The sequence below is a fragment of the Taudactylus pleione genome, unplaced genomic scaffold (assembly GCF_031769625.1).
Source record: "Taudactylus pleione unplaced genomic scaffold, aTauple2 ptg000520l, whole genome shotgun sequence".
Classification (NCBI taxonomy): Eukaryota; Metazoa; Chordata; class Amphibia; order Anura; family Myobatrachidae; genus Taudactylus; species Taudactylus pleione.
The window spans coordinates 992,990-1,015,362 of NW_028284922.1; the positions used below are offsets into that span (position 1 = coordinate 992,990).

Consider the following 22,373-nt stretch of genomic DNA (forward strand, 5'->3'; position numbering starts at 1 on the left):
TCTGGGAGCAAAAGCTTTAACTGTTTGGTGCCTGGTCTTCAAACCATAATATCCCCCTGGTATCCCTGTGGACCTTGAGGAAAAGGAGTTATCTAGGTCAGACTACCATAGCTCTAATTTTCTCATTGAAGAACATACAAACGTCAGGGAAATAGGATGACAGACATAATTGGATAAAAGAGATGTCTGTCATCTTTCCTGATCCATCCCCTCCCTTTTTCCTATCAAATCAACCCTTACTACCCAGTGAACTTCATACATTGGACACCTGTTTATGCCAATCAACTCGCCAGCAGTTCCAATTGGAGACAGATGATCATCATCGTCTCAAAGCCCCGTCCCCTTATCTAATCGACTTGCTGAATAGTCCGTGACATCACACTTACTGATTGGCCTATGCGTCAGCCATTTAGCCACAGATATTCTCTCTTTGGACGGCATATTGTAGATAGACCTGAGCTGTCAGGAAATCTCATTAGAGCGGATTCCTGGCGAGCAGTACAATAGTGAGTCTGCAGGCAACAGTGAAGCATGGTGGAGGTTCCTTGCATGTTTGGGGCTGCATTTCAGCAATGGAGTGGGTCCTCCAATGCTGAGAAATACAGGCAGGTACTTATCCATCATGCAATACCATCAGGGAGGCATCTGTTTGGCTCAAAATTTATTCTGCAGCAGGGCAATGACCCCAAACATACAGCCAATGTCATTAAGAACTATCTTCAATGTAAAGAAGAATAAGGAGTACTGGTAGTGATGAAATGGACCCCACAGAGCCCTGATCTCAACATCATCGAGTCTGTCAGGTATTACATGAATAGACAGTAGGATCAGAGCAAGCCTATGGCCACAGAAGATCTGTGGTTAGTTCTGCAAGATGTTTGGGACGACCTCCCTGCCGAGTTCCTGCAAAATCTGTGCAAGTGTACCTGGAAGAATTGATGCGGTTTTGAAAGCAAAGGGCGGTATCACCAAATATTGATTTAGATTTCTCTTCAGTTCATTCACTTTGAATTTTGGTAATTGATAAAAATAAACTATAAACACTTCTATTTTTGAAAGCATTCTTACTTTGCAGCATTTTTCTCACACCTGCCTAAAACTTATGCACAGTACTGTATGCACCTGAGAAAACCACAGGTGCACAGGGACTGGTGCAAATAATGAATGATGACACTAATTGGCACTAGCAAAAATGGCCATGTCAAATCTGAAGTGGGAAGTGGACCCGGATTGGGTGCAGGTAAGTCCTTGTGAGCAGTTTCCTGATAATGGAACTAGACTGGATGCAGCGGGTAGTTGTTCATTAATGTGTCTGCCTTTGCGGGATGATGCGCAGGACAGAGATCACAGGAAAAAGGGAACTAAACCCCAACGGGTATGCAGAGTGCGGCTCCGGAGACGCTGAGGTATGGGAACCTGGTACCGGTGCTGACTGTGAATGCCAGTAGAGGAGGCTCTGTAACGTACCTCAGGTAGAGGCAGATTAGCGGAACTGAGAAGAGCAGAGCACTGGCAGTGCCACTATGAACTGGAGATGGCTGCAAACGAATTCACCAACTGAGCACTGCAACTGGGACACTGGAGGTAAACGAGACAAGAAGCACAGAGAACCAGCACACAGACTAGCTGTGTAAGACGTTGCACTGGCAACCTGAGAACTCCCAATAAGTACCCAAGGCTGGAGCTGGATTGGCTGTCAGAGCCCACGTTAATCAGTCAGACTGCGTTGGCTCCTTCCTGACATATGACCAAATCTGAGATGGCGATGCTCAGGACCCGGCAGTGTTTGCACAGACTCCCAGCCACAGCAGCTCCAACAAGCCAGAGACCCAGCGCTGCTTCTCAGGGACCTGCCCGCACAACGCACTAACCGCCAGCAGCCTGCACCCTCGCCAGACGGACCCCGCCAGAGCACCCCAACAGGTAAGTCCCTGACCCCCATGTGGTCTTCCAGAGTGGCCCATGACAGGCCATTTGCAAATATTCCACTGAAAAATGAGATGGTAAGAACTTACCTTTGTTAACTTTCTTTCAAGTCCATAGGGTCCACAGGGAGATCATGGGGTGTAGGTAGTGGATGAGGAATCCGGGCACCATGCAGTTAAAGCTTTCAGCTCTCAAGATGCACTGGTCCACTCTCCCTATACCCCGCCCCCGAACCAGAGGCACTTCAGTTTGTGACAAGCCAAAGGTCGGAGGAGGATAAGAAAGAAGGAAGACTGGTACACACAAGAATCACACTCTCTCATTGAGACGGGAAACCGGTGACCAGAAACATAGCCCATATGAAGCCAGGTGCGTCAGGGCGGGTGCCCTGTGGACCTTATGGACTTTGAAGAAAGAGAGGTAACATAGGCTCCACAGGGAGACCTTGGGGATGTCCCAAAGCAGTCCTTTTAAGGGTTTGAACGCTCCTGCGCTGAGAGGAGAATCCGGCGCCCAAAGGATGCATCCTAGGAGGCGAAGGTATCAAAAGCATAGAACCTCTGAAAGGTCTGGACAGAAGACTACATGGCAGCCTTACAAATATGAACAGCTGAGGCGCCACGGCGAGATACCCACAAGGGACCCACAGACCAAGTAGAATGAGCAGTAACAGAAGCCAGAACAGGAAGGCCCTCCTGCGTGTAAGCCTGTGAAATAGTCATACGAAGCCATCTAGCCAATGTTTGTTTATTGGCTGGCCATCCCGTCTTGTAAAATCCATAGAGCACAAATAAGGAATCTGATTTCCGAAGGGAACTGGTATGGTCCACAGAAATCCTGATGGCGCTGACCACATTCAAAGAGGCCTCACCTGCCGAAAGGTCCGGTGATTGAAAGGCCGGGACTATCATTTTCTCATTAATGTGGAAACTAGAAACAACTTTAGGAAGGAACCCAGGGTGTGTCCGAAGCACAGCCCTGTCCTGGTGAAATATCACAGCCCTCTCCTGGTGAAAAGGGGAGTGACAGGAGAGCGCCCCTAGCTCTGACACCCTTCTGGCGGAGGCAATAGCCAGAAGAGTCTTTGCTGTTAACCACTTAAGTTCCACAGAATCTAGAGGTTTAAATGGAGGACCCTGGAGGGCCTGAAGAACTACTGCCAAATCCCAAGGAGCCACTGGGGGGGACAAAGGGAGGTTGAATCCGGATGACATCCTGGAGGAAGGTGTGGATATCCGGTAGCGGAGCAAGTCTACATTAGAACCATCCTGACAGAGCAGAGACATGCACTTTCAATGAGGCCAGGCGGAGGCCAAGGTCCAATCCAGCTTGAAGGAAGGCCAGGACTCTGGAAATCTGAAACACCTGGGGGTCGTAATCTCTGGGACGAAACCATTGGAAATGTGTATGCCACACTATGGTAGATCCTAGCAGAAGCTGGCTTATGCGCTCTAAGCATCGTGTTGATGACAGAGCTAGAGAATCCTTTGGACCTTAGGGTGTTGGTCTCAAGAGCCATGCCGTCAAAGACAGACGACCCAGGTCCGGGTCAAGGCATGGACCTTGAGACAACAGGTCCGGTAATTGAGGCAGCAGGAACGGAGTGTCGATGGAGAGACTCCGAAGATCTAAGTACCAATGATATCTGGCTGGGCCAAGCTGGAGCCACCAGCTGGAAAGTGTTTCCATCTTGTTTGAACTTCTAAAGAACTCAAGGAAGAAGGGAGACTGGAGGGAACAGGTACGCAAACTGGAAGGTCCACTTCACTGATAATGCGTCTACAAAGGTTGCTTCGGCATCTCTTGTGCTGGACCCGTACACTGGCAGTTTGTGATTGTGTCGGGAGACCAGGAGGTCCACCTCTGGGAGGTTGGATCTGTTCACTAGGAGTTGAAACACCTCTTCATGAAGAGACCATTCCCCGGGATGCAAGTTGTGACGGCTGAGGAAGTCTGCTTCCCAATTGAGAACTCCCAGAAGAAACACAGCAGATATGGCTGGGAGGAGACCCTCGGCTCATGTCAGAAAGCGTGACACTTGTGTCATTGCTGCCCGCCTTCGAGTGCCTCCTTGTAAGTGATTTAACTGTTGTGGCATCGTCAGATTGAACCTGTACAGGTTTTCCATGAAGTATGTGCTGGGCCAGTTTGAGAGTCCTGTAGACAGCTCAAAGTTCCAATATGTTGATTGGCAGGGTTGATTTGACCGATGTCCAACAGCCCTGAAAGGAGTATGGACTGGTCACTGCGCCCCAGCCCCGGAGACTGGCGTCCGTCGTTAGGATTACCCAGTTCGGGATCCAAAAGGGGTGACCCTTGGTTAGATGAGAAGTCTATAGCTACCAAAATAGAGACAGACACACCATCATCTGAGCTTTGATCCGATGTGTTAACCCATTCCATCTGGAGAGGATTAGCCTTTGCAAAGGCCTGGAATGGAACTGAGCATATTCCACTATGTCGAAGGTGGACACCATGGATCCCAGAACTTGCATTGCTGATTGCTGAGTGGATCAACACTTGGCGTTTGTGAAGACATCTGCGCACTCGTAGTTGAAGTATGGAGATCTTGTCTGACTTCAGAAAGATTCTCTGATCCTGAGAATTCAGCAGGGCTCCCAGATGAATCATTCTCTGAGAGGGATTCAGGGAGGACTTTTTCCAGTGGATTAACCATCTGTGCCTGTAAAGGAAAGCAAAGGTTAGCTGTAGATGGCTTTGAAGTAGGGATGTGCAGGCTCGGTTCTACTCGGTTCCGTTCGGTTCTTTTTACCGAATCTTATTGGCTATCCAAAACTCGTGACAGCTGAAACCCAATAAGATCCGGTAAAAAGAACCGAACGGAACCGAGTAGAACCGAGCCTGCACATCCCTACTTTGAAGCACCTCTGGGGATCCTGCTAAGAGCAGGAGGCCGTCCAGATACGATAGCAGTTGGATACCCTGACCACGCGGGTGGGCCGCCATGATAGCCATAATTTTGGTAAACACCCGTGGAGCTGTGGACAGTCCAAAAGGCAGAGCCTGAAATTGGAAGTGTTTCTGTAGTATAGCAAACCGGAGATCATGCTGATGAGAGGGCGCTATAGGTACATGTAGATATGCATCCTGAATATCCAGCGATACCATAAAGTCCTTTGGCTCCATAGCTAGGATGATGGAGCGTAGGGTTTCCATCCTGAACCTTGGCACCTTCAGCAATTTGTTCAGGGATTTGAGATTGAGGATAGGCCAATGAGACCCATTTGGCTTCTGAACCAGAAAGAAAGTAGAATAATAACCAGTCCCTCACTGAGATAGTGGGACTGGCATAATTACCCCTGCTTGCAGCAAGGACTGTATAGCTTTCTGGATTTGTAAGGCCTTGTTTGGGTCTGAAGGAGGGCCTGTGTAGAAAAACTGGTGGGGAGGCCGTCTGAGAAATGAGAGGACGTACTCGTGAGAGACCACTTTGCTTACCCAAGCATCCAAGGTGGTTTGACACCAGCACTGGGCGAACTGAGTAAGTCGGTCTCCCACTCTGGGATCTCCCAGATGGAGGCCTGTCCCGTCAGTCTGAGGGTTTATCCTCTGGTTTAGAAGCAGGGCATCTGGTGTTCCAGATCTCCTTGGTCCTGGGTCTGGTGGCCCTCATGGAAGCCGACTGTCTAGAAAAGGACTGGCCTTTAGGCTTTCCTTGAGGACGAAAGGACTTCAAAGATATAGGCCCTGATTCAGAGCCGATCGCAAGCGCTGTGCGCTCGCAAGCGGCCCGACGTTTAGGCACTGCACGTGCGCCGCATCCGGCGTGCGCGAGCCCCGCCGAGCGACTGAAGTTCACTCACTACGGGGCTCGCATCAAGACGGGGCGGCTGTCAATGGTGACAGCTCGCCCCATTTTGTGGGCGGGTAGGGGGGTGGCTGCACAACCGCAGGCGTTCCCTTAGGAACGCCTGGTGGTTGCAGGGAGATCTTACTGACATCACTACCGATGTCAAAAGTCCACTCAGCCTTGCGCCAGCCTAGACCCTATCGTAGGGTCTTGTCGCAAGGTCGATGATCGCGATGGTCTCCTAGCTGCTCGCACAAGCTGTGGGTGGTCTCCACAGCTTTGCAAGCGGCCGCAGAACAAAAAAAAAAACACTCACAATCCCAGCATGCAGGCAGCGAGCAGCTCTGAATCAGGGCCATAGTCCCGAGGCCTTGTAGTAGAATGAGCTGAAGGCAGAAATGCCGTTTTTGATGCTGCCAACGTGGTTACAATCTTGTCATGGTCAGGGCCAAACAAGATCTCCCCATTATAGCATAATCCTTCAAGGCCTTTCTTCAAAATCCGCATCAACCGTCCAGGAGTGCCACCACAGGGTACAGCGGGCAGTCGCGGCCGAAACTCTGGAGGTTAGGAAATGTGAGCAACAAAAGACAGCTGATCGCTAGAAGCTTCTGAAGGAAAAGGCTTCAAGGGCATCAGCCCAGCTCTCTATAGCTTTAACTACCCATGCGATAGCCATGGGTGGACGGGCAACAGTCCCTTAAAGAGAGTATATCGATTTCAGGAAAGCTTCCACTTTTTTATCTGTAACTCAAAGAAGGAATTGTAGGAATAGGCAACGTAGTGCTTTTAATTAAACGCGTAACATGGGAATCCACCGCAGGGGGTGTTTCTCATTTTGCACAATGAGCCACAGAAAAAGGGTAACATGAGGTTAGACGTTTTTGTGGTCGAAACCTCTTACCAGGCGATTGCCAGGCTGCAGCCATGTGTTCAGCTATTGATCCGATAGAGGGAATTCTGCTGAAGTCACTTTCTGTCATTTAAACAGAGGGTGCTTGGATTTAGGGGCTGTCTTGTCATCTTCTATTAATAAGATGGATCTGACAGCTCTCACCAAGGCAGGAATATTATTTTTGACCAACTCTCATCCTCCTCCAGAGGGGAGACAGGGTTAGCGAGATCAGCATCTTCTGCCTCAGATACCTCAGAATCTGAGAGTTGCGTGTACTGTGACGATACCACAGGACGCTTAAAGCGTTACTGGGTAGGGGCTTCTCATCTTGCAACATGATTTGAAAGGCATGAGATGTAGCCACCAACCTCTGCACTGACTTAGAGAATACGTCTACCCATGGTGGGGGTACTTCGCCTGAACCTGTTGTGGCAACCCCAAAGGGGGCATTACTGCCTGCTGCGATAACCCCATAGGGGGAATTACAGCCGGATCTGCTAGGCAGTCCGCAATAGTGGCCAGTACCTGAGACAGTGAAGTCCAGGGGGCTCTAGTACCTGCTCTGTCTGATAGGGCATATGGAGTATAACACTTACTACATAGCAGCACATAACTTGCATGATAGCAGTATGGGAGCAGATGCCTGTTGTTACTCTTGCCTTTGCTAGACATAGCTGCAGAATAAATGGCACACAATATGGCACTGGGTATAATGCAACCACTGTGTATGTAGGATACTAGCAGGAATGCAATATACTGGACCTGTCTTATGCTTGAGTAAGCTGCAGGAGCACACAGCCCAAATATAACAGTGCAACGAACAACTGTATGTAGCAAACCTCACAAATATTTAATTCTATAGATGTGAGGCACAGGAAAACCCCTGTATGTTAGGGTAATAGTCAGAGAAAAGGGAAAGCAACAGTATACAGTCAGGTGCATAAATATTGGGACACTGACAGAATTTTCATATTTTGGCCTCTATTCACCACCACAATCGCTTTGAAATGAAACAAAAAAGATGTGCTTTAACTGCAGACTTTCAGATTTAATTTGAGGGTAATTACATCCAAATCAGGTGAACGGTGTAGGAATTACAACGGTTTCTATATGTGCCTCCCACTTTTTAAGGGGCCAAAAGTAATGGGACTATGAACTCAAAGGCTATTTCATGGACAGGTGTGGGCTATTCCCTCATTATTTAATTATTAATTAAGCAGGTAAAAGGTCTGGAGTTGATTCTAGGTGTGACATTTGCATTTGGAATCAGTTGCTGTCGACTCTCAATACGAGATCCAAAGAGCTTTCACTATCAGTGAAGCAAGTCATCATTAGGCTGAAGCATCAAAACAGACCCATCAGAGAGAGCAAAAACATTAGGTGTGGCCAAATCAACTGTTTGGAACATTCTTAAAAAAAAAGAACGCACCAGAGACCTCAGCAACACCAAAAGACCAGGAAGACCACGGAAAACAACTGTGGTGGATGACAGAAGAATTATTTCCCTGGTGAAGAAAAACCCCTTCACAACAGTTGGCCAAATCAAGAACACTCTCCAGGAGGTAGGTGTATATGTGTCAAAGTCAACAATCAAGAGAAGACTTAATATAGAGGGTTCACCACAAGATGTAAACCATTGGTGAGCCACAAAAACAGGAAGACCAGATTAGAGTTTGCCAAACAACATCTAAAATAGCCATTACAGTTCTGGAACAACATCCTACGGACAGATGAGACAAAGATCAACTTGTACCAGAGTGATGGGAAGAGAAGAGTATGGAGAAGGAAAGGAACTGCTCATGATCCAAAACATACCACCTCATCAGTGAAGCATGGTGGTGGTAGTGTCATGGCGTGGGCATGTATGGCTGCCAATGGAACTGGTTCCCTTGTATTTATTGATGATGTGACTGCTGACAAAAGCAGCAGAATGAATTCTGAAGTGTTTTGGGCAATATTATATGCTCATATTCAGTCAAATGCCTCAGAACTCATTGGACGGCGCTTCACAGTGCAGATGGACAATGACCCGAAGCATACTGCAAAAGCAACCAAAGAGTTTTTTAAGGCTAAAAAGTGGAATGTTATGCAATGGCCAAGTCAATCCCCTGACCTGAATCCGATTGAGCATGCATTTCACTTGATGAAGACAAAACTGAAGGGAAAATGCCCCAAGAACAAGCAGGAACTGAAGACATTTGCTGTAGAGGCCTGGCAGAGCATCACCAGGGATGAAACCCAATTTCTGGTGATGTTAATGCGTTCCAGACTTCAGGCTGTAATTGCCTGCAAAGGATTTGCAAAAAAGTATTAAAAAGTGAAAGTTAGATTAAGGATTGTTTAGTTTGTCCCATTACTTTTGGCCCCTTAAAAAGTGGGAGGCACATATAGAAACCGTTGTAATTCCTACACCGTTCACCTGATTTGGATGTAATTACCTTCAAATTAAATCTGAAAGTCTGCAGTTAAAGCACATCTTGTTTGTTTCATTTCAAAGCCATTGTGGTGGTGAATAGAGGCCAAAATATGAAAATTCTGTCAATGTCCCAATATTTATGCACGTGACTGTATGCTGACAGTTAGATGAGAGAAACAGACAGGCAGTGCTAGCATAAGTCACATACAATGCAGAAATAACAAATAACTGCAAACTGGCACTACAATCAACTACACAGACTCAGTGTCTGGTAGGCTATAGCGCTACATACGCTGACCCCAGGGAGAGGTATGTAGGGGGACCGGACCCTGCGTATCCCTAAGAGAGCTGTGGCTGTGCCTTAGAGAGCATGGCCACCGGAGACCTCAGAGGGAGTGTGGTCGGAGAGCAGCTCAGGGAAGCGAGACCTTAGTAGAATGGCGCCCAGAGCTGAGAGGCCGCTTTAACGGGGAAGCTGACCTCCCCATTCTGATTGTTTACCCACCAGGACGCTGGTTCCCACACCATATGTCCCTGGTGGTCTAGTGGATCGCGGTGATTGGAGGTTGCGTCCACACTCAGCACCTCCAGTTTGTCCCGAGACTGGAGGTATGACTGTTGAAGTGCGGCTCAATGCGAGCGATGACCCACCTTACCTGTCCCCTTGGCGTCTGGCTTGCAGTCTGGGTCCGTCCACGGGGCCAGCTAGCAAGGTGCCCGGGATGCCCGCCGAGATCCCCAGCCTGAACTGGTGTTGGGGCATCGGAGGAGCGGCAGCACAGACATTCTATGGACAGTCTGCTGCTGCTGCGTGCTTTAAGTAGGAAAAAAAAGAAATAAATCATAAAATAAGCTTCTAGGGCAGCCCCCGCTTAACGGTGACCCGACTCCGGCCGGGCACCAACGAAACTGAAGTGCCTCTAGTTAAGGGTATAGGGAGAGTGGACCAGTGCATCCTGGGAGCTGAAAGCTTTAACTGCGTGGTGTCCGGATTCCTCATCCACCACCTACACCTAGAAGGTCTACCTGTGGAGCCTATGGACTCTGAAGAAATTATAATTTCTTTGTTGCTTGAGCACATAATATACTTTTGCGTAATCATGCAAAAAAATATATTTTGAAGTAAACAAGACAGTCATTCAGCTATTTACAATGGGTTTAGCAATTACTGACTGTGTTTATTACAAATAAAATGGTTACACACATTAAGCAAAAGTGGGACATACGACATAGGTGGATGCGATGTATGCCTGTACTTAATCAAGAGCATAAGTTGTTGCCAACCAGCACTCATCTTGAGATACTGTATTTCAGGCTGTCATTTGGTCATAATTGTGGATTTTGTCATTAATTGTATTCAAAGCATTACAGTGATAATACGAACACCATCGACGGTTCAAAGTCCTAAGATCCCTCGTTCAGATCTCTTAAATCATAAAAGAGCAGGGTCAAAAATTAATAAAATCACATTTGTGTTAGAATATACTATGGCTAGTTAGGTACTCCCTCGAGCCACACGAGCATCATGGCCAATAGTATCCGGTGACCGAGAGTTACTGTTCTATTAAAATAAGGAAATTATGCCCTGTTAGGGATAGTTTGGTCAAATCTAAAATTACTACACCCCCTCAGATATCTAATGCACCATTTGCTTTCCAAACAAGGAAACCCGGGTGCTACAGGTGTGCCTCTTGCATTACCTGTAGGTATTTGGAACCGGGTAGTTACTTCAAGCATCCGTACTCGGGCCGTAAGTATGACATAAGACATATTTTGACGTGTCAAACGCAATATGTAGTTTACATTATTATGTGCCCTTGTGGGCTCTATTACATGGGCCAAACAATCCGTATGTTTAGAGAGAGGATGGCACTCCACCGCTCCGCCATTAGGGCGACACTTGAGGGACGTGAGAATGAACAGCCCGTAGGGCGTCATTTTAGGACTGCACAACAGTCATTGTCGTCCCTGAAGTATAATAATTGATCATATTCCTAAAGACATCAGGGGAGGCGATCGCAGTAGGAAATTGAGCCAATGTGAAACCCGCTGGATCCATCGATTAGATACGATCCTAGGGGGCTTAATGAGATGGTGGCATTAAATGCATTTCTTTAAGTGTGATGCTAAATAATGTAGTGGCTTTGGAATGACAGCATCAAATGTATTACATCTAGTGTGATGCTATGTAATATTGTGGGCATGATAGGTCTGCATCAGTTATTGTCGTGTCAACCAGCGTTATTTCAGTAATCATTATGTTGTTCTTTTGCTTATTAGAAATATGTATAGTCTTAAGGGTGGTATTAAATGCATTTATTAACAGCATAAAGTATAGGTTGTGGTACCTTCTAAGAGATTGTGTGTTTAACATTGATTACTGAAGTATATTTGGATTTAGTACTAGGATACTTTTCCCATTGTTTTTACATTTAGTTGTTTTTTTATGCAGCACTACTTTCCATGAGACTGTTGTCAATGGTCTTTCATATACATTGTTTTTTATGTATGTGCCTTTTGTTCCCTCAGTGCTGAGCTGCCTGGGGGGAGAGCAGGAGCTTCAGAGGTTGCTATGTAACCATGAGCGTCAATGCCCACCTCACTTCCGGTTTTCACGGGACACCAAGGTCCCACCCCATCTTCTTGGGACAGTGCAGCGTGGGGAAAAGACATGGCGCTATGTGTGTATTCTAAGGTGATACTAAGAAAGTCTTAGGACTTTGAAACGTCGATGATGTTCGTATTATCACTGTAATGCTTTGAATAAAACACCTTTATCTATATTGAGAATTGGAGTGCCGCCTTGTTCTTTATTTTTAAGGACTTTGGATTTGGATTTTTATATATATATATATATATATATATATATATATATATATATATATATATATATATATATATATATATATATATATAGGCTATACTAATTTTTTTCTAGGAAAAAATGTCTGCAGCAGTGATAAATAAAACAAAACACCAATGAGGGGACAGACAGGTTGTCAACAGCCCCTCCAGTCTTTTGGCGCATAACAGTGGGGATGGATATCGATGGTCCATGTTTGCCGACCATCAATGTTTTTCTTGTGATGGTAGTGTTAATACCATTCGATGGTGGCATTGTGATGATTTGATGGCTATTTTTTTTTTTTTAAATGCGGAGAGCTGAGCTGTCCCTGCCTGCTGCTCTCAGCATCTGGCATCTTGCCCCGATCCCACCCCATCTCTTGCCAGCCGTGAAATAGGACTATTGTGCATTTGCAAGAAGGGTCTTTTGTGTATGATGTGACTATCAATGAGTTTTATTTAATCGAATACTTACCATCGCACCAAAACATTTGATGGTGGGCTTCAGATGTCCGTCCCTACATAACAGTATGCAAAGAGTTATCATAAACATGCCAGTACTTTGTAAATTCTTAAAATTAAAAATATTTTCTTCATTTGTTGTTCCTCATAATGACAGCTGTTCTCTACCTGTTCCCCAAACCTAGCACTCTATATGACATTTCTTCTTCTCATTACCCCTCCGGGTCGCTTTCCAACACCACCAAAACTTTCCTGTGGATGGACACTATAGCTTCCACATAGTATGTTTGATGTTATGGAGGATAGCCAAGTAAATTCTGCATTACACCAGGGGAATGTGTATCATGCACAGACACTAACATCTTCAGCAGTTTATAATATACAATTCATCCTCCCATGTTTTCCTTCTGAGGTGCCTCACACCACCTGCTTCTAACACACGCTGCCTGCAATATTTGACGCCTTGGCTCCACTGTTGTCAACTCTGAAATGAGAAACAAGCAACTCGAGTGAAAAACAAGCCCAACCCAATCCGATAAAGCCCAAAACATAAGCCCACCGTATTATGGTGGTACGGGGGTTGGGGTAATTTAATGAAACCCACAAACGTTATTGTTTATTGTTCATTTTATTAAAATACATATAAACGGCTTTTTCCTGCTCTACAAATAGACTCCACTGTGCAAAGTAAAGCGCAGGGCACGATTCGGCATAGGACGGAATTGCAAAGCCGCACACAAGCAGCTTTGTAATTCTGTCCTTCCTAAAATGCAAATACAGCAGAAGGTGCCTGAAATCTCCTTGCTCCATCTGTGATCCCAGGCTGCGACCAAGGAATCTGGCATCGATCGCGATGGTTACACCTTTGGTCAGGCCTCGGTAGCTGAAGCTGGCTGTGTTCTGTCATCATGCAAGGCCAGGAAGTCATGCCCCAGTTTCCGGAAATGCAGAAAACAGGCAATATGCCCCCGTTTCCAGGAACGCAGGCCGTCTCCGCCCGTCCAACTCCTCTGCCTATCAGGCAACTGCATACTGGTGCCTGTGCCGATATAGCAGGACCCGTTCTGCACATGCACAGAATGGGTCCTGCGCAGATTCCCAAGCAACTAGTGTGCACTGTTGAATCAGACCCTCTGTGCGTGGTAAAGTACAGGACAAAAGAGTAATTTAAACAAACACATCAAAACTAAATAACTGACATATGGGAAAATGTTACTTATCCAAATCTATATAACTACATATACAGAGAGATATACATACAGACAGCTAAACATAAATGGATTGGTGAAGGAGCTATATAACATTTGCTCACCTTATTAGTGGGACCTGGCTATCAAGCCCAAATACAAGCTACCAAAAAAAAAAAAAACTGGGGGGAAAAAAACAAGCCCAATTCCGCTTGTTACAAGCTGACTTGGCAACTATGCTTGTTGCTTGGCTCCCATCCCGCCTTGGTCATCCTTTTATATAGGCTTCTAATCATGTGATCTCATCACCTTGCGGCACCATAAACCCGTCCCACTGTGGGCGTGGCATATTAGACCGCTGAGTCGGCTCTAACAACTGACAGTTATCAAAGGCGGACTTTCTCAGTGGGACGATGTGATTGGCTTAGAATACGCTGACAGAGCCAGTGCTGGCTCCTTATTGGCTGGCGTCAGCACTGGTGGTCGGAGTTAGTACAGTGGTTGTGTCATGCTTGTGCGCCTAATGGCAGAGTCGCCAGTTCATCCATTTTCTCTCCTCTCCCTGCCATGAACAACGACAGCTTCAGCGCAGGGGAGCGAGTCGTCTCCCCGGCTTACATTCGCCAGGGGAGGGAAGCCCGCCGCAGTCACGAGCAGCTCATCAGGCTGCTGTTGGAGAAGGTAGGTGTCAGCTCGCGTGGGCTAGCGAGCCACGTCACGTGACCGTTCTGCACCGCAAAGCATCAAGGGATTTGTAGTTTTTCCGTAAACAATTTGTTTAGCTGTGCACAGTTCTTAGAGGTGCTTATCAATATTTGGCAATTGGCCACTATTTGCCCACCCTAGAGGAAACCATCACTATCCCCTACCCTCCAACATGACCTGTTCCATTAGGTACAAAATACTCTACTCCTGAACTTCCCACCTAATGCATGATTGCAGTCACCTGTGTTGAAACAGGCAATTGATGAGACAGGCGTTTCAGCACAGGTGCTGCAATCATACATTAAGAGGGAAGTCCAGGAGCAGAGCATTTTGTATCTAATGGAATGGGTCGTGTTGGAGCAGGCTTGCCTACCCCCTGATTTGGTCGGGAGCCTCCCGAATATTGGGTGCCGCTCCCGAACCCCCCCCCCGGAAAGGCAGGCAAGCCTCCCACGTTCCCCCGCTATATGCAGGCATTCAGCTCCCTCCCGAAAGGAGGGAGCTGAATGTCGGCAAGTATGTGTTGGAGGGAAGTCCAGGAGCAGAGCATTTTGTACCTAATGGGACGGGTCGTGTTGGAGCAGGCTTGCCTACCCCCCCTGATTTGGTCGGGAGCCTTCCGAATATTGGGTGCCACTCCCGAACCCCCCGGAAAGGCAGGCAAGCCTCCCACGTCCCCCCGCTATATGCAGGCATTCAGCTCCCTCCCGAAAGGAGGGAGCTGAATGTCGGCAAGTATGTGTTGGAGGGTAGGCTGTCCCTGTGCTGGGACAGCTGCTACAAGCCGTCTCCATGAAGCCTAGCACTGTGGTTCCACTGACTGCTTCATCAAGCCAGGATTGTTGCTTTGTTTATCAGGGGACAGGACCATGATGATACAATCGTAGCACAACGTGTACCTATCTGGCACCCCAGTGGACCCTCCCAGAAAGAACCCTTCCAAGAAGTCTGCAAGCATTCCCTAATCCCACAGTAAAGCCGGGTACACACTAGACCAGATGCTCCCAAACTTGGTCCTCAAGGCACCACAACAGTTCAGGTTTTAGAGGTATTCGTGGTTGAGCACAAGTGGTTAAATCAAATTGACTGAGGTACTAATTAAGGCCCTCATTCAGAGCCGAACGCTCTGAGCAGAGCGCACGCTCTGAGCAGAGCGCACGCTCTGAATGAGGGCCGGGCTCCATTTTCACAGGCTGTACGAGCGTGCATTGTGATGGCCGCGATGGTCGAGACCATCGCGACCATCGAATTTGCGAGCCGGAGCCTGCGGTTGAGGTTTTCAACCGCAAGCTCCGGAGTGATTTTGGCTCTATCAGAGCCAAAATCACTCCCACTGACATCACTAGTGATGTCAGTGGGCCGGCTTCTGACGGGAGGCGTTCCCGTGGGAACGCCCCCGTCAGGGAGGCACGCCCCCAGCACGCCCACCAAAGGGGGCGTGCTGTCAATCAACATTGACAGTACGCCCCCTTTGATCGGACACAACGAGCAAAGGACTTTCCTTCGCTCGACGCGTCTGGCGCATGCGCACGACGGAGCTCCCTCCGTTGTGCGCATGCTCAGTCCATAACATCGACCCACTTGCGAGCGGATAGCCGCTCGCGAGTGGGTCTGAATCAGGCCCTAAGTCGTCTGTGGTCAAGCATGGATATCCTTAAAACCTGAACTGTTAGGGTGCTTTGAGGACTGCATTTGGGAACCTCTGCTGTGTGTGTTTACACAGCTACGGCACAATATATTGGGACTGCACAATCTGGTGTACAACCACCCGATATATCGTTCTCCCAAAAGCATCCGGAAGCATGTTGTCGGCTTTCAGATCGGCCTGTACTGCTGGCAGATCTGAAAAACGACAAACACACGGGAGCGCGCAATAGTGCGTACACACTTGACGTTGTGGACAATTTATCGTTCAGACTTGCCTCAAAACGACAAATCATCCAATATATAGTCTAGTGTGTACCCATCTTAAGGATATTATCATGCAGATAATTTGTACGTCTGTGCTGAGCCTGATTCTGTATATTGTAAAGGGGAAGCCCAACATTTTAAAACTGAAATGAGCACTTTTGTTCTTGGGCTCTGTAAGTTCATCATACTTTGAGCAATGCACATCTATTTGGTATCACTGTACTCGGGAGAATGAACCAATTTAATTGTGGTGTAACTATGTGAGACTGCACTAAGTAAATATGAGATCATGGATTTTTTTCCCTCTAGGTCAGTGGTTCCTAAACACTGTCCTCAAGGCACCCTAACAGTCCAGGTTTTAAGGATATCCACACTTAAGCACGTGACTTAGAGGTCAATGTACTAATATTTGGACAAAGATAAAGTGGATGGAGATAGAAGGGAGATGTATGAAGAAGCGATATGGGGGAGGAGTAGTATCGGCGCATGTTATGTGCGCTGACACCGCTTCTCCCCCATGTATTATTGTGCGGTTGGGTGGTAAATGACAGGGGCACTTTCTATAGGAGAGCACGCCGATGTGCCCTCAAATGTATGAACGATCAGTGTCACTAATTGTTCCGATAGCTGCACCTTGACAAGGTGCACAGTTACTTGCTCTTTTCTGCTTTTCTCCCACCTCGGGGCAATTCAATAGTTTTTTTAAGCGTGATAATTAGTTATCGCTTAGTGTTGCAATTTAATTGTTCTGGGCGCTCACTAATATCGCCCTCTTCGTTTCGGGTTTAGCCGTGTAAAACGGCTAAACCTGTCTAAAGTTCTTTTAGCGCGCCCTAGCCAGGGGGTTTCTCACACATTTCTGCTCGCACCCTCCTGAGGGTGTGAGCAGAAATGCCGGCGCCAGCGGCTATCACTCCCTGACAGAGCAACAATTGAATTGCTCCATATGGCGTCTTAACAAAAAAAAAAAAAAAAAAAACGCCTGCAAAATATTTGAGACGCCCCCTCAGAATCTGGGCCAATATGTCAAGTTGAGAGATGTGACTGACCTTTTGGCAGCAATTCTGGTTTTCCCTAAAGAGAGGCTTTGAAAATTAGTAAATGATCTGTAGGAGATATATAGGAAAGGTACTGTATGTGTACGATTGCTCCTATAAATAGGATTTATGGCCTGTATTTTTGTTTCATTGCATATATTACTTGGCTAGGAGCTGTCACAATTCTTTCATGAGCTGCAGGGGGGGGTTAGGATTAGGCTGTGGGAGAGGTGGGTTAGGGTTAGGCTACTTACCTTCAGGCATCAGGATTCTGACTGTCAGGATTATGACCGCCGGCATCCCGTACCCAACCCCCTTCACGTACCTGTCTCACATCATTTACACCTCCAAATACCTTCTCACATCATTTACACCTCCAAATACCTATCCTACATCATTTACACCTCAAACATACCTGCCTCGCATCATTTACACCTCCACATACCTGCCTCGCATCATTTACACCTCCACATACCTGCCTCGCATCATTTACACCTCCACATACCTGTCCCGCATCATTTACACCTGCACATGGGATGTAGTTACCATCCCGCCAGTCAGAATACCGGCGTCGGAATCCCAATCGCCGGCATCTTGACGGTAAGTATTAGGATTAGTGCTATTTAAACCCTTCCAGTGCATGATTATTAGGAGGGATATACCAGAGGCTCTGCACTTTTATACCTTAAAATAAAGAGTATTCCATAACTTTTCACCTGCTAAGTGGGCTGTTCATAAAGTAACATTAATAACCTCAGAAAAATTAATATGAGTTTGGAATTGAATTGCAAAAGCAATTTGCAGTGTGAGTTCGCCATGAGAATGACTCGCAGATCCCAACTCGTAATTATTTGAATTGACCCTTATATGTAATGGGCCCATACATCTGCATTGTGTTGCCCCAATTCCCCATTCTGCCGGGATCAGGGAAATCCTTGATTTGCCGATCCCAACCAAAACATTATTTGAATTGGCGCGTCTGGGATTTTTAGGCTTTCCCCAGTCTGTCGATGGATAGCAGATCATTGATGTCCGGCAATCAGATCGGCAGAATGGGGAATCAGGCCCCAGATGTATGGCCCGGATTACTCCCATAGTGTTGAGGCAGCAGTTTTGTGACTCCGGTTTTGTGGCAATGCTTCCTACTTACAGTAGTTGTAGGGGGAAATGACTCCGCTATATAGCAAGTGCGATTTGCAGATCTCTGTGCAAACAGACTATTGGGAAGGATTGTAATGCGTTCCCCAAATAGACATATCACTGCTTTCAGCATAAACAGGATAAAAGATGTGTGTGTGTGTGTGTGTGTGTGTGTGTGTGTGTGTGTGTGTGTTTTATTATTATTTTTAGGCTTACTATGTTTCGCTCCTTTTTTCATTTATGTTTTGCTCTTTTTCACAATCTAGGGAAAATGTCCACAGGATGCTTGGGATGAGAGCACAATTGAACTCTTCCTCCATGAATTAGCGGTGATGGACAGCAATAATTTCCTTGGCAATTGTGGCGTTGGGGAAAGAGAAGGAAGAGTTGCGTCTGGCATGGTTTCCCGGCGGCACTATCGGTATTTGTTTTATAATACTACAGTATGTTAAGGTATCACTAATACTACCATTATGCTATAGTGTTCATTCTAGAGGGGCTCAGGTGCATGGCACCTGGCTGGGAAAAGGACTACTTTGCGTGTGCCAAAGTTGTCAATCGAAAAGGGGGTGTGTCCCTGAGATGCGCACCTTTACATCACTCAAGGAGATGTTGGGCTACCTCCAAGCTCTCCTTGTAGGGTGAACAGATGCCGATGCATCAATACACCCGGCAGTGATTGTTTCACCGCAACTCCCCCCAAAAATAATAAATCCCATTGTGTTTAATACTTTCTAAATACATGCCCTTGCCAGGCTTTTAGTATTTCTTAAGCTGGTTAGACACTATACGATAAATCGTACGATATATAATTCTGACACAGATCAGAACGATCTATTGTACACATGGTATAGTAGTGTGTACGTCTGATCCGTCGTTTACGACTGTCATTCATCGCATCGTCCCATCTGCTTTTCTGCACAGCACATCGGACGATGCAGTGAACAACGAGGTGCTCTTACATGCAGCATGTAACGACACATTGCACTGTGTGTACGGTGCGCGCGATATTTTGTTACATCGCATCGAACTGTTGCTGGGTCACACATCGCATAGTGTGTACCCAGCTTTAGATACAGTCTCAGATACACTCTGCTAGAAACTACAGACATTCTGAATCACTGTCTCTGTGTTTGGGGTTCGGGACAGGACTTCTACTGTGGAACTGCCAATGTCAGCATTCGATTTCAAACCTACTGGCATCAGTCTATAGACAATGCAGGCTGCAAAATATATTCGATTTAAGGCATAAGTAAGATACTCTACTAGAGTGCATCATACAAAGCTATGCAAGGCACACAATGGGTCTATTCCTTTATTTATTGCAACAAAAGATGAAACTGTATCATTTACCGTACTGTGTGTAAGACATAAGTTCACTATAAAACATTGGCCATATTGTTAAAGTGTTCTGCACTAATCTTAAACATGTAAACCGGTTAGTTTAGAGCTGGCCACAGAGACCACTTTTTGCCCTTATTTTGTCAGACCAGGTCATCTGGCTGGTGAGGGGGAAATTTAGGGGAGCGATTAGAACAACCACCACATATAGGATTCATGTACATTCTAGCTGGCCAAGCACACACCAAATCCGTAATGTTCTTGGGTGACCACAGTTATGGTACAGACCAATTTGAACAAATCTGACGTTTAGTAATTTTAGGCTGCGTTTGTAGCAATTAAATGCTAAATTGCTTGTATCAAAATGTTTGTCTGGATAGGAACCACACAGTGATTCTCTTAAGGTGAGATCTTGTTATTGGAAAGCAGTGCTGTATTGATAAAAGACTTAGGGTCTGATTCATAGCCGCTCGTAAGCGGCCGCTCATTCGCTCCGAGCGATGTTTGCCCAACTGCGTATGCATACGGATCGTTATACGCATGCGCGAACCAGTCAGTGCGGTCGAAATTCATGTGCTCGCAAAATAGCGAATGCCTGATAATTTGAGTGACAGGAGTAGGCGTATGTGGGTGGTAACGGGGGAAGGTGCTTGAAAACGGGGAGTGGAGATCCGAACGCAGGCGTGCTTAAAGGTCAAAACGGGCGTTTTATGGGTGTGCATAATTACAACAGCAGCGTCATTGACCATGTCACTGGCTTATTTTATAGCCAGAACTGCTCGCAAAATTGTGGTAGCAAAAACCAACCCCAAGAATAGCGAGCAGTTCGATAGTTGAGCTGGTCCATGTACTTGATTAATCTAATAAATAGCGGACATGACGTAGGATGCGAGCGGCCAGGGGGCGTATTTTTTCAATAAACGACCGCAAGTTTTGTTCGCTCGTTCAGACCTAGAGGCGTGAACAGACCGCAAAGAGCGAACGGTTGATTTGAATAGCCACCCCTATTTTCTGGACGAGCGAGCGCTAATTGCGTCCGGCTCTGAATCAGGCCCTTAAATTGTTAGAAATGAAGAATCAGTTTTGCTTTGTCTTTTGCCCTGGGGAAGATGAAATTGACAAAGCATTGCTTACATTTTTAGAAGTGCTGGATATCTGGGTATCTTGTCAGTATAAAGGCATACAATATGGGCTGTTCCATCATCTCCCTTCTCTTTGTCTTTAGGAACATATATATTAGAGTATACGGCTATTTAAATAGGGGCCTGATTCAAACCCGCTCGCTAGATGCGGCCGCTCGCTCCCAGCGTATAGAAATTCATCTAAGTGACGTCAAGGCAGGTGCTCGCACGGCAAGGCACAAGCACCCCCACTATGTCTTGGCGAGCGATTACTTTGTGTTTACAGACGCCCACCAGCCTGTCTTTAGCCGCCCACTAGCGAACATCATCTCCAGGAAGTATATACAACCATCGGTACATCGGGTTCCATCGGATCTGACCGCAGCGCTTGCGGTTGACTGTACCCTACCGCAAGCACTGCGAGCACTTCAGTGTAAAATTCAACCAGGTGATGTGTACTATGACGCTGCTGGTTAATTATGCACACCTCTGAAACAGCGTTGAAACACTCGGGCACGCCTGTGTCCGCAACTCCACTCCCTTTGTTACTACTGCCCTGCCCTTGTTACCACCCACAAATGGCCTCTCCTGTCACTCATTCCACTGGGCTGTCATGGCAGGGTGAGCGAGCACAATCCGGTCACTCGTACTAGTCTGCGCATGCGCCCTGCGAATTATACGCATGCGCACATTAGCGAACATCGCCAGCAACAAGCGAGCAGGTCTGAATCAGGTCCCATATCCAATACCTATGCTGTTGTTACTCTGTTGTTACAGAACTTGCATTCTCCCCTTGCAGCAGGTCACTCTATATGTAACTAAAAGTCCTATTTTGTTTGTTTTGTAGCCTGATTCATGGAATTGGAAGGTCGGGAGATATATCTGCTGTCCAACCAAAGGCTGCAGGTTCGAGTCTCCTAAACAAAATAACAAATTCTATAGTGCTGGACATTCTAAAGGTTGCAGGTAGGGAGATAGATTGAAGAACTACATGTCTGTCAGTGTCAAGACACATTGATTCACTGTAACAGTTACTTATCATTTCAGGTGTGCGAACGGCAACAAGCTGCTTTGTGGTCCCCATGGCAACTGGAATGAGTTTAACCCTTTGCTTTCTTACTCTCCGACATCAAAGGCCGAAGGCTAAATACATTATTTGGCCAAGGATAGACCAGAAGTCTTGCTTCAAATCTATGATTACTGCAGGTAGAGTACAATGTTTTATTTTACTCATAGAAAGTATTGCTTTAGCCTTTCATATGACATACTAGCTTTCTATTTGGATAGTGAATAATTGCATTGTAAAATTGGACTTTTATCTCTTATGATCCTATGTTGCGCTGTCTTTTTGTTAAGGTTTTGAGCCAGTAGTGATTGAGAATATGCTGGAAGGAGATGAGTTACGCACTGATCTGAATAGTGTAGAATCTAGAATACATGAATTGGGAGCTGAGAATATCCTGTGTGTCCACTCTACTACATCCTGCTTCGCTCCTCGTGTGCCTGACAGGTATAACCTATGTGGTAATCTCTATAAAATTTGGTATAAGTCCATTAAAGATGTTGGTGTATTTTTC

The 22,373-nt window shown here is 46.5% G+C and overlaps 1 protein-coding gene across 1 annotated transcript in view; it reads left to right on the top strand.

Annotated features, from left to right (window-relative positions):
* Positions 1-14,003: 14,003 nt before the first annotated feature.
* Positions 14,004-22,373, top strand: part of SEPSECS (Sep (O-phosphoserine) tRNA:Sec (selenocysteine) tRNA synthase) — a 43,797-nt gene continuing 35,427 nt past the window's right edge. The window contains exons 1-5 of the mRNA XM_088450592.1: positions 14,004-14,222; positions 18,601-18,755; positions 21,644-21,762; positions 21,844-22,002; positions 22,153-22,306. Coding sequence (XP_088306718.1) covers positions 14,109-14,222; positions 18,601-18,755; positions 21,644-21,762; positions 21,844-22,002; positions 22,153-22,306 — 701 coding nt within the window. The 5' untranslated portion in view covers positions 14,004-14,108. The remainder of the gene's footprint in view (positions 14,223-18,600; positions 18,756-21,643; positions 21,763-21,843; positions 22,003-22,152; positions 22,307-22,373) is intronic.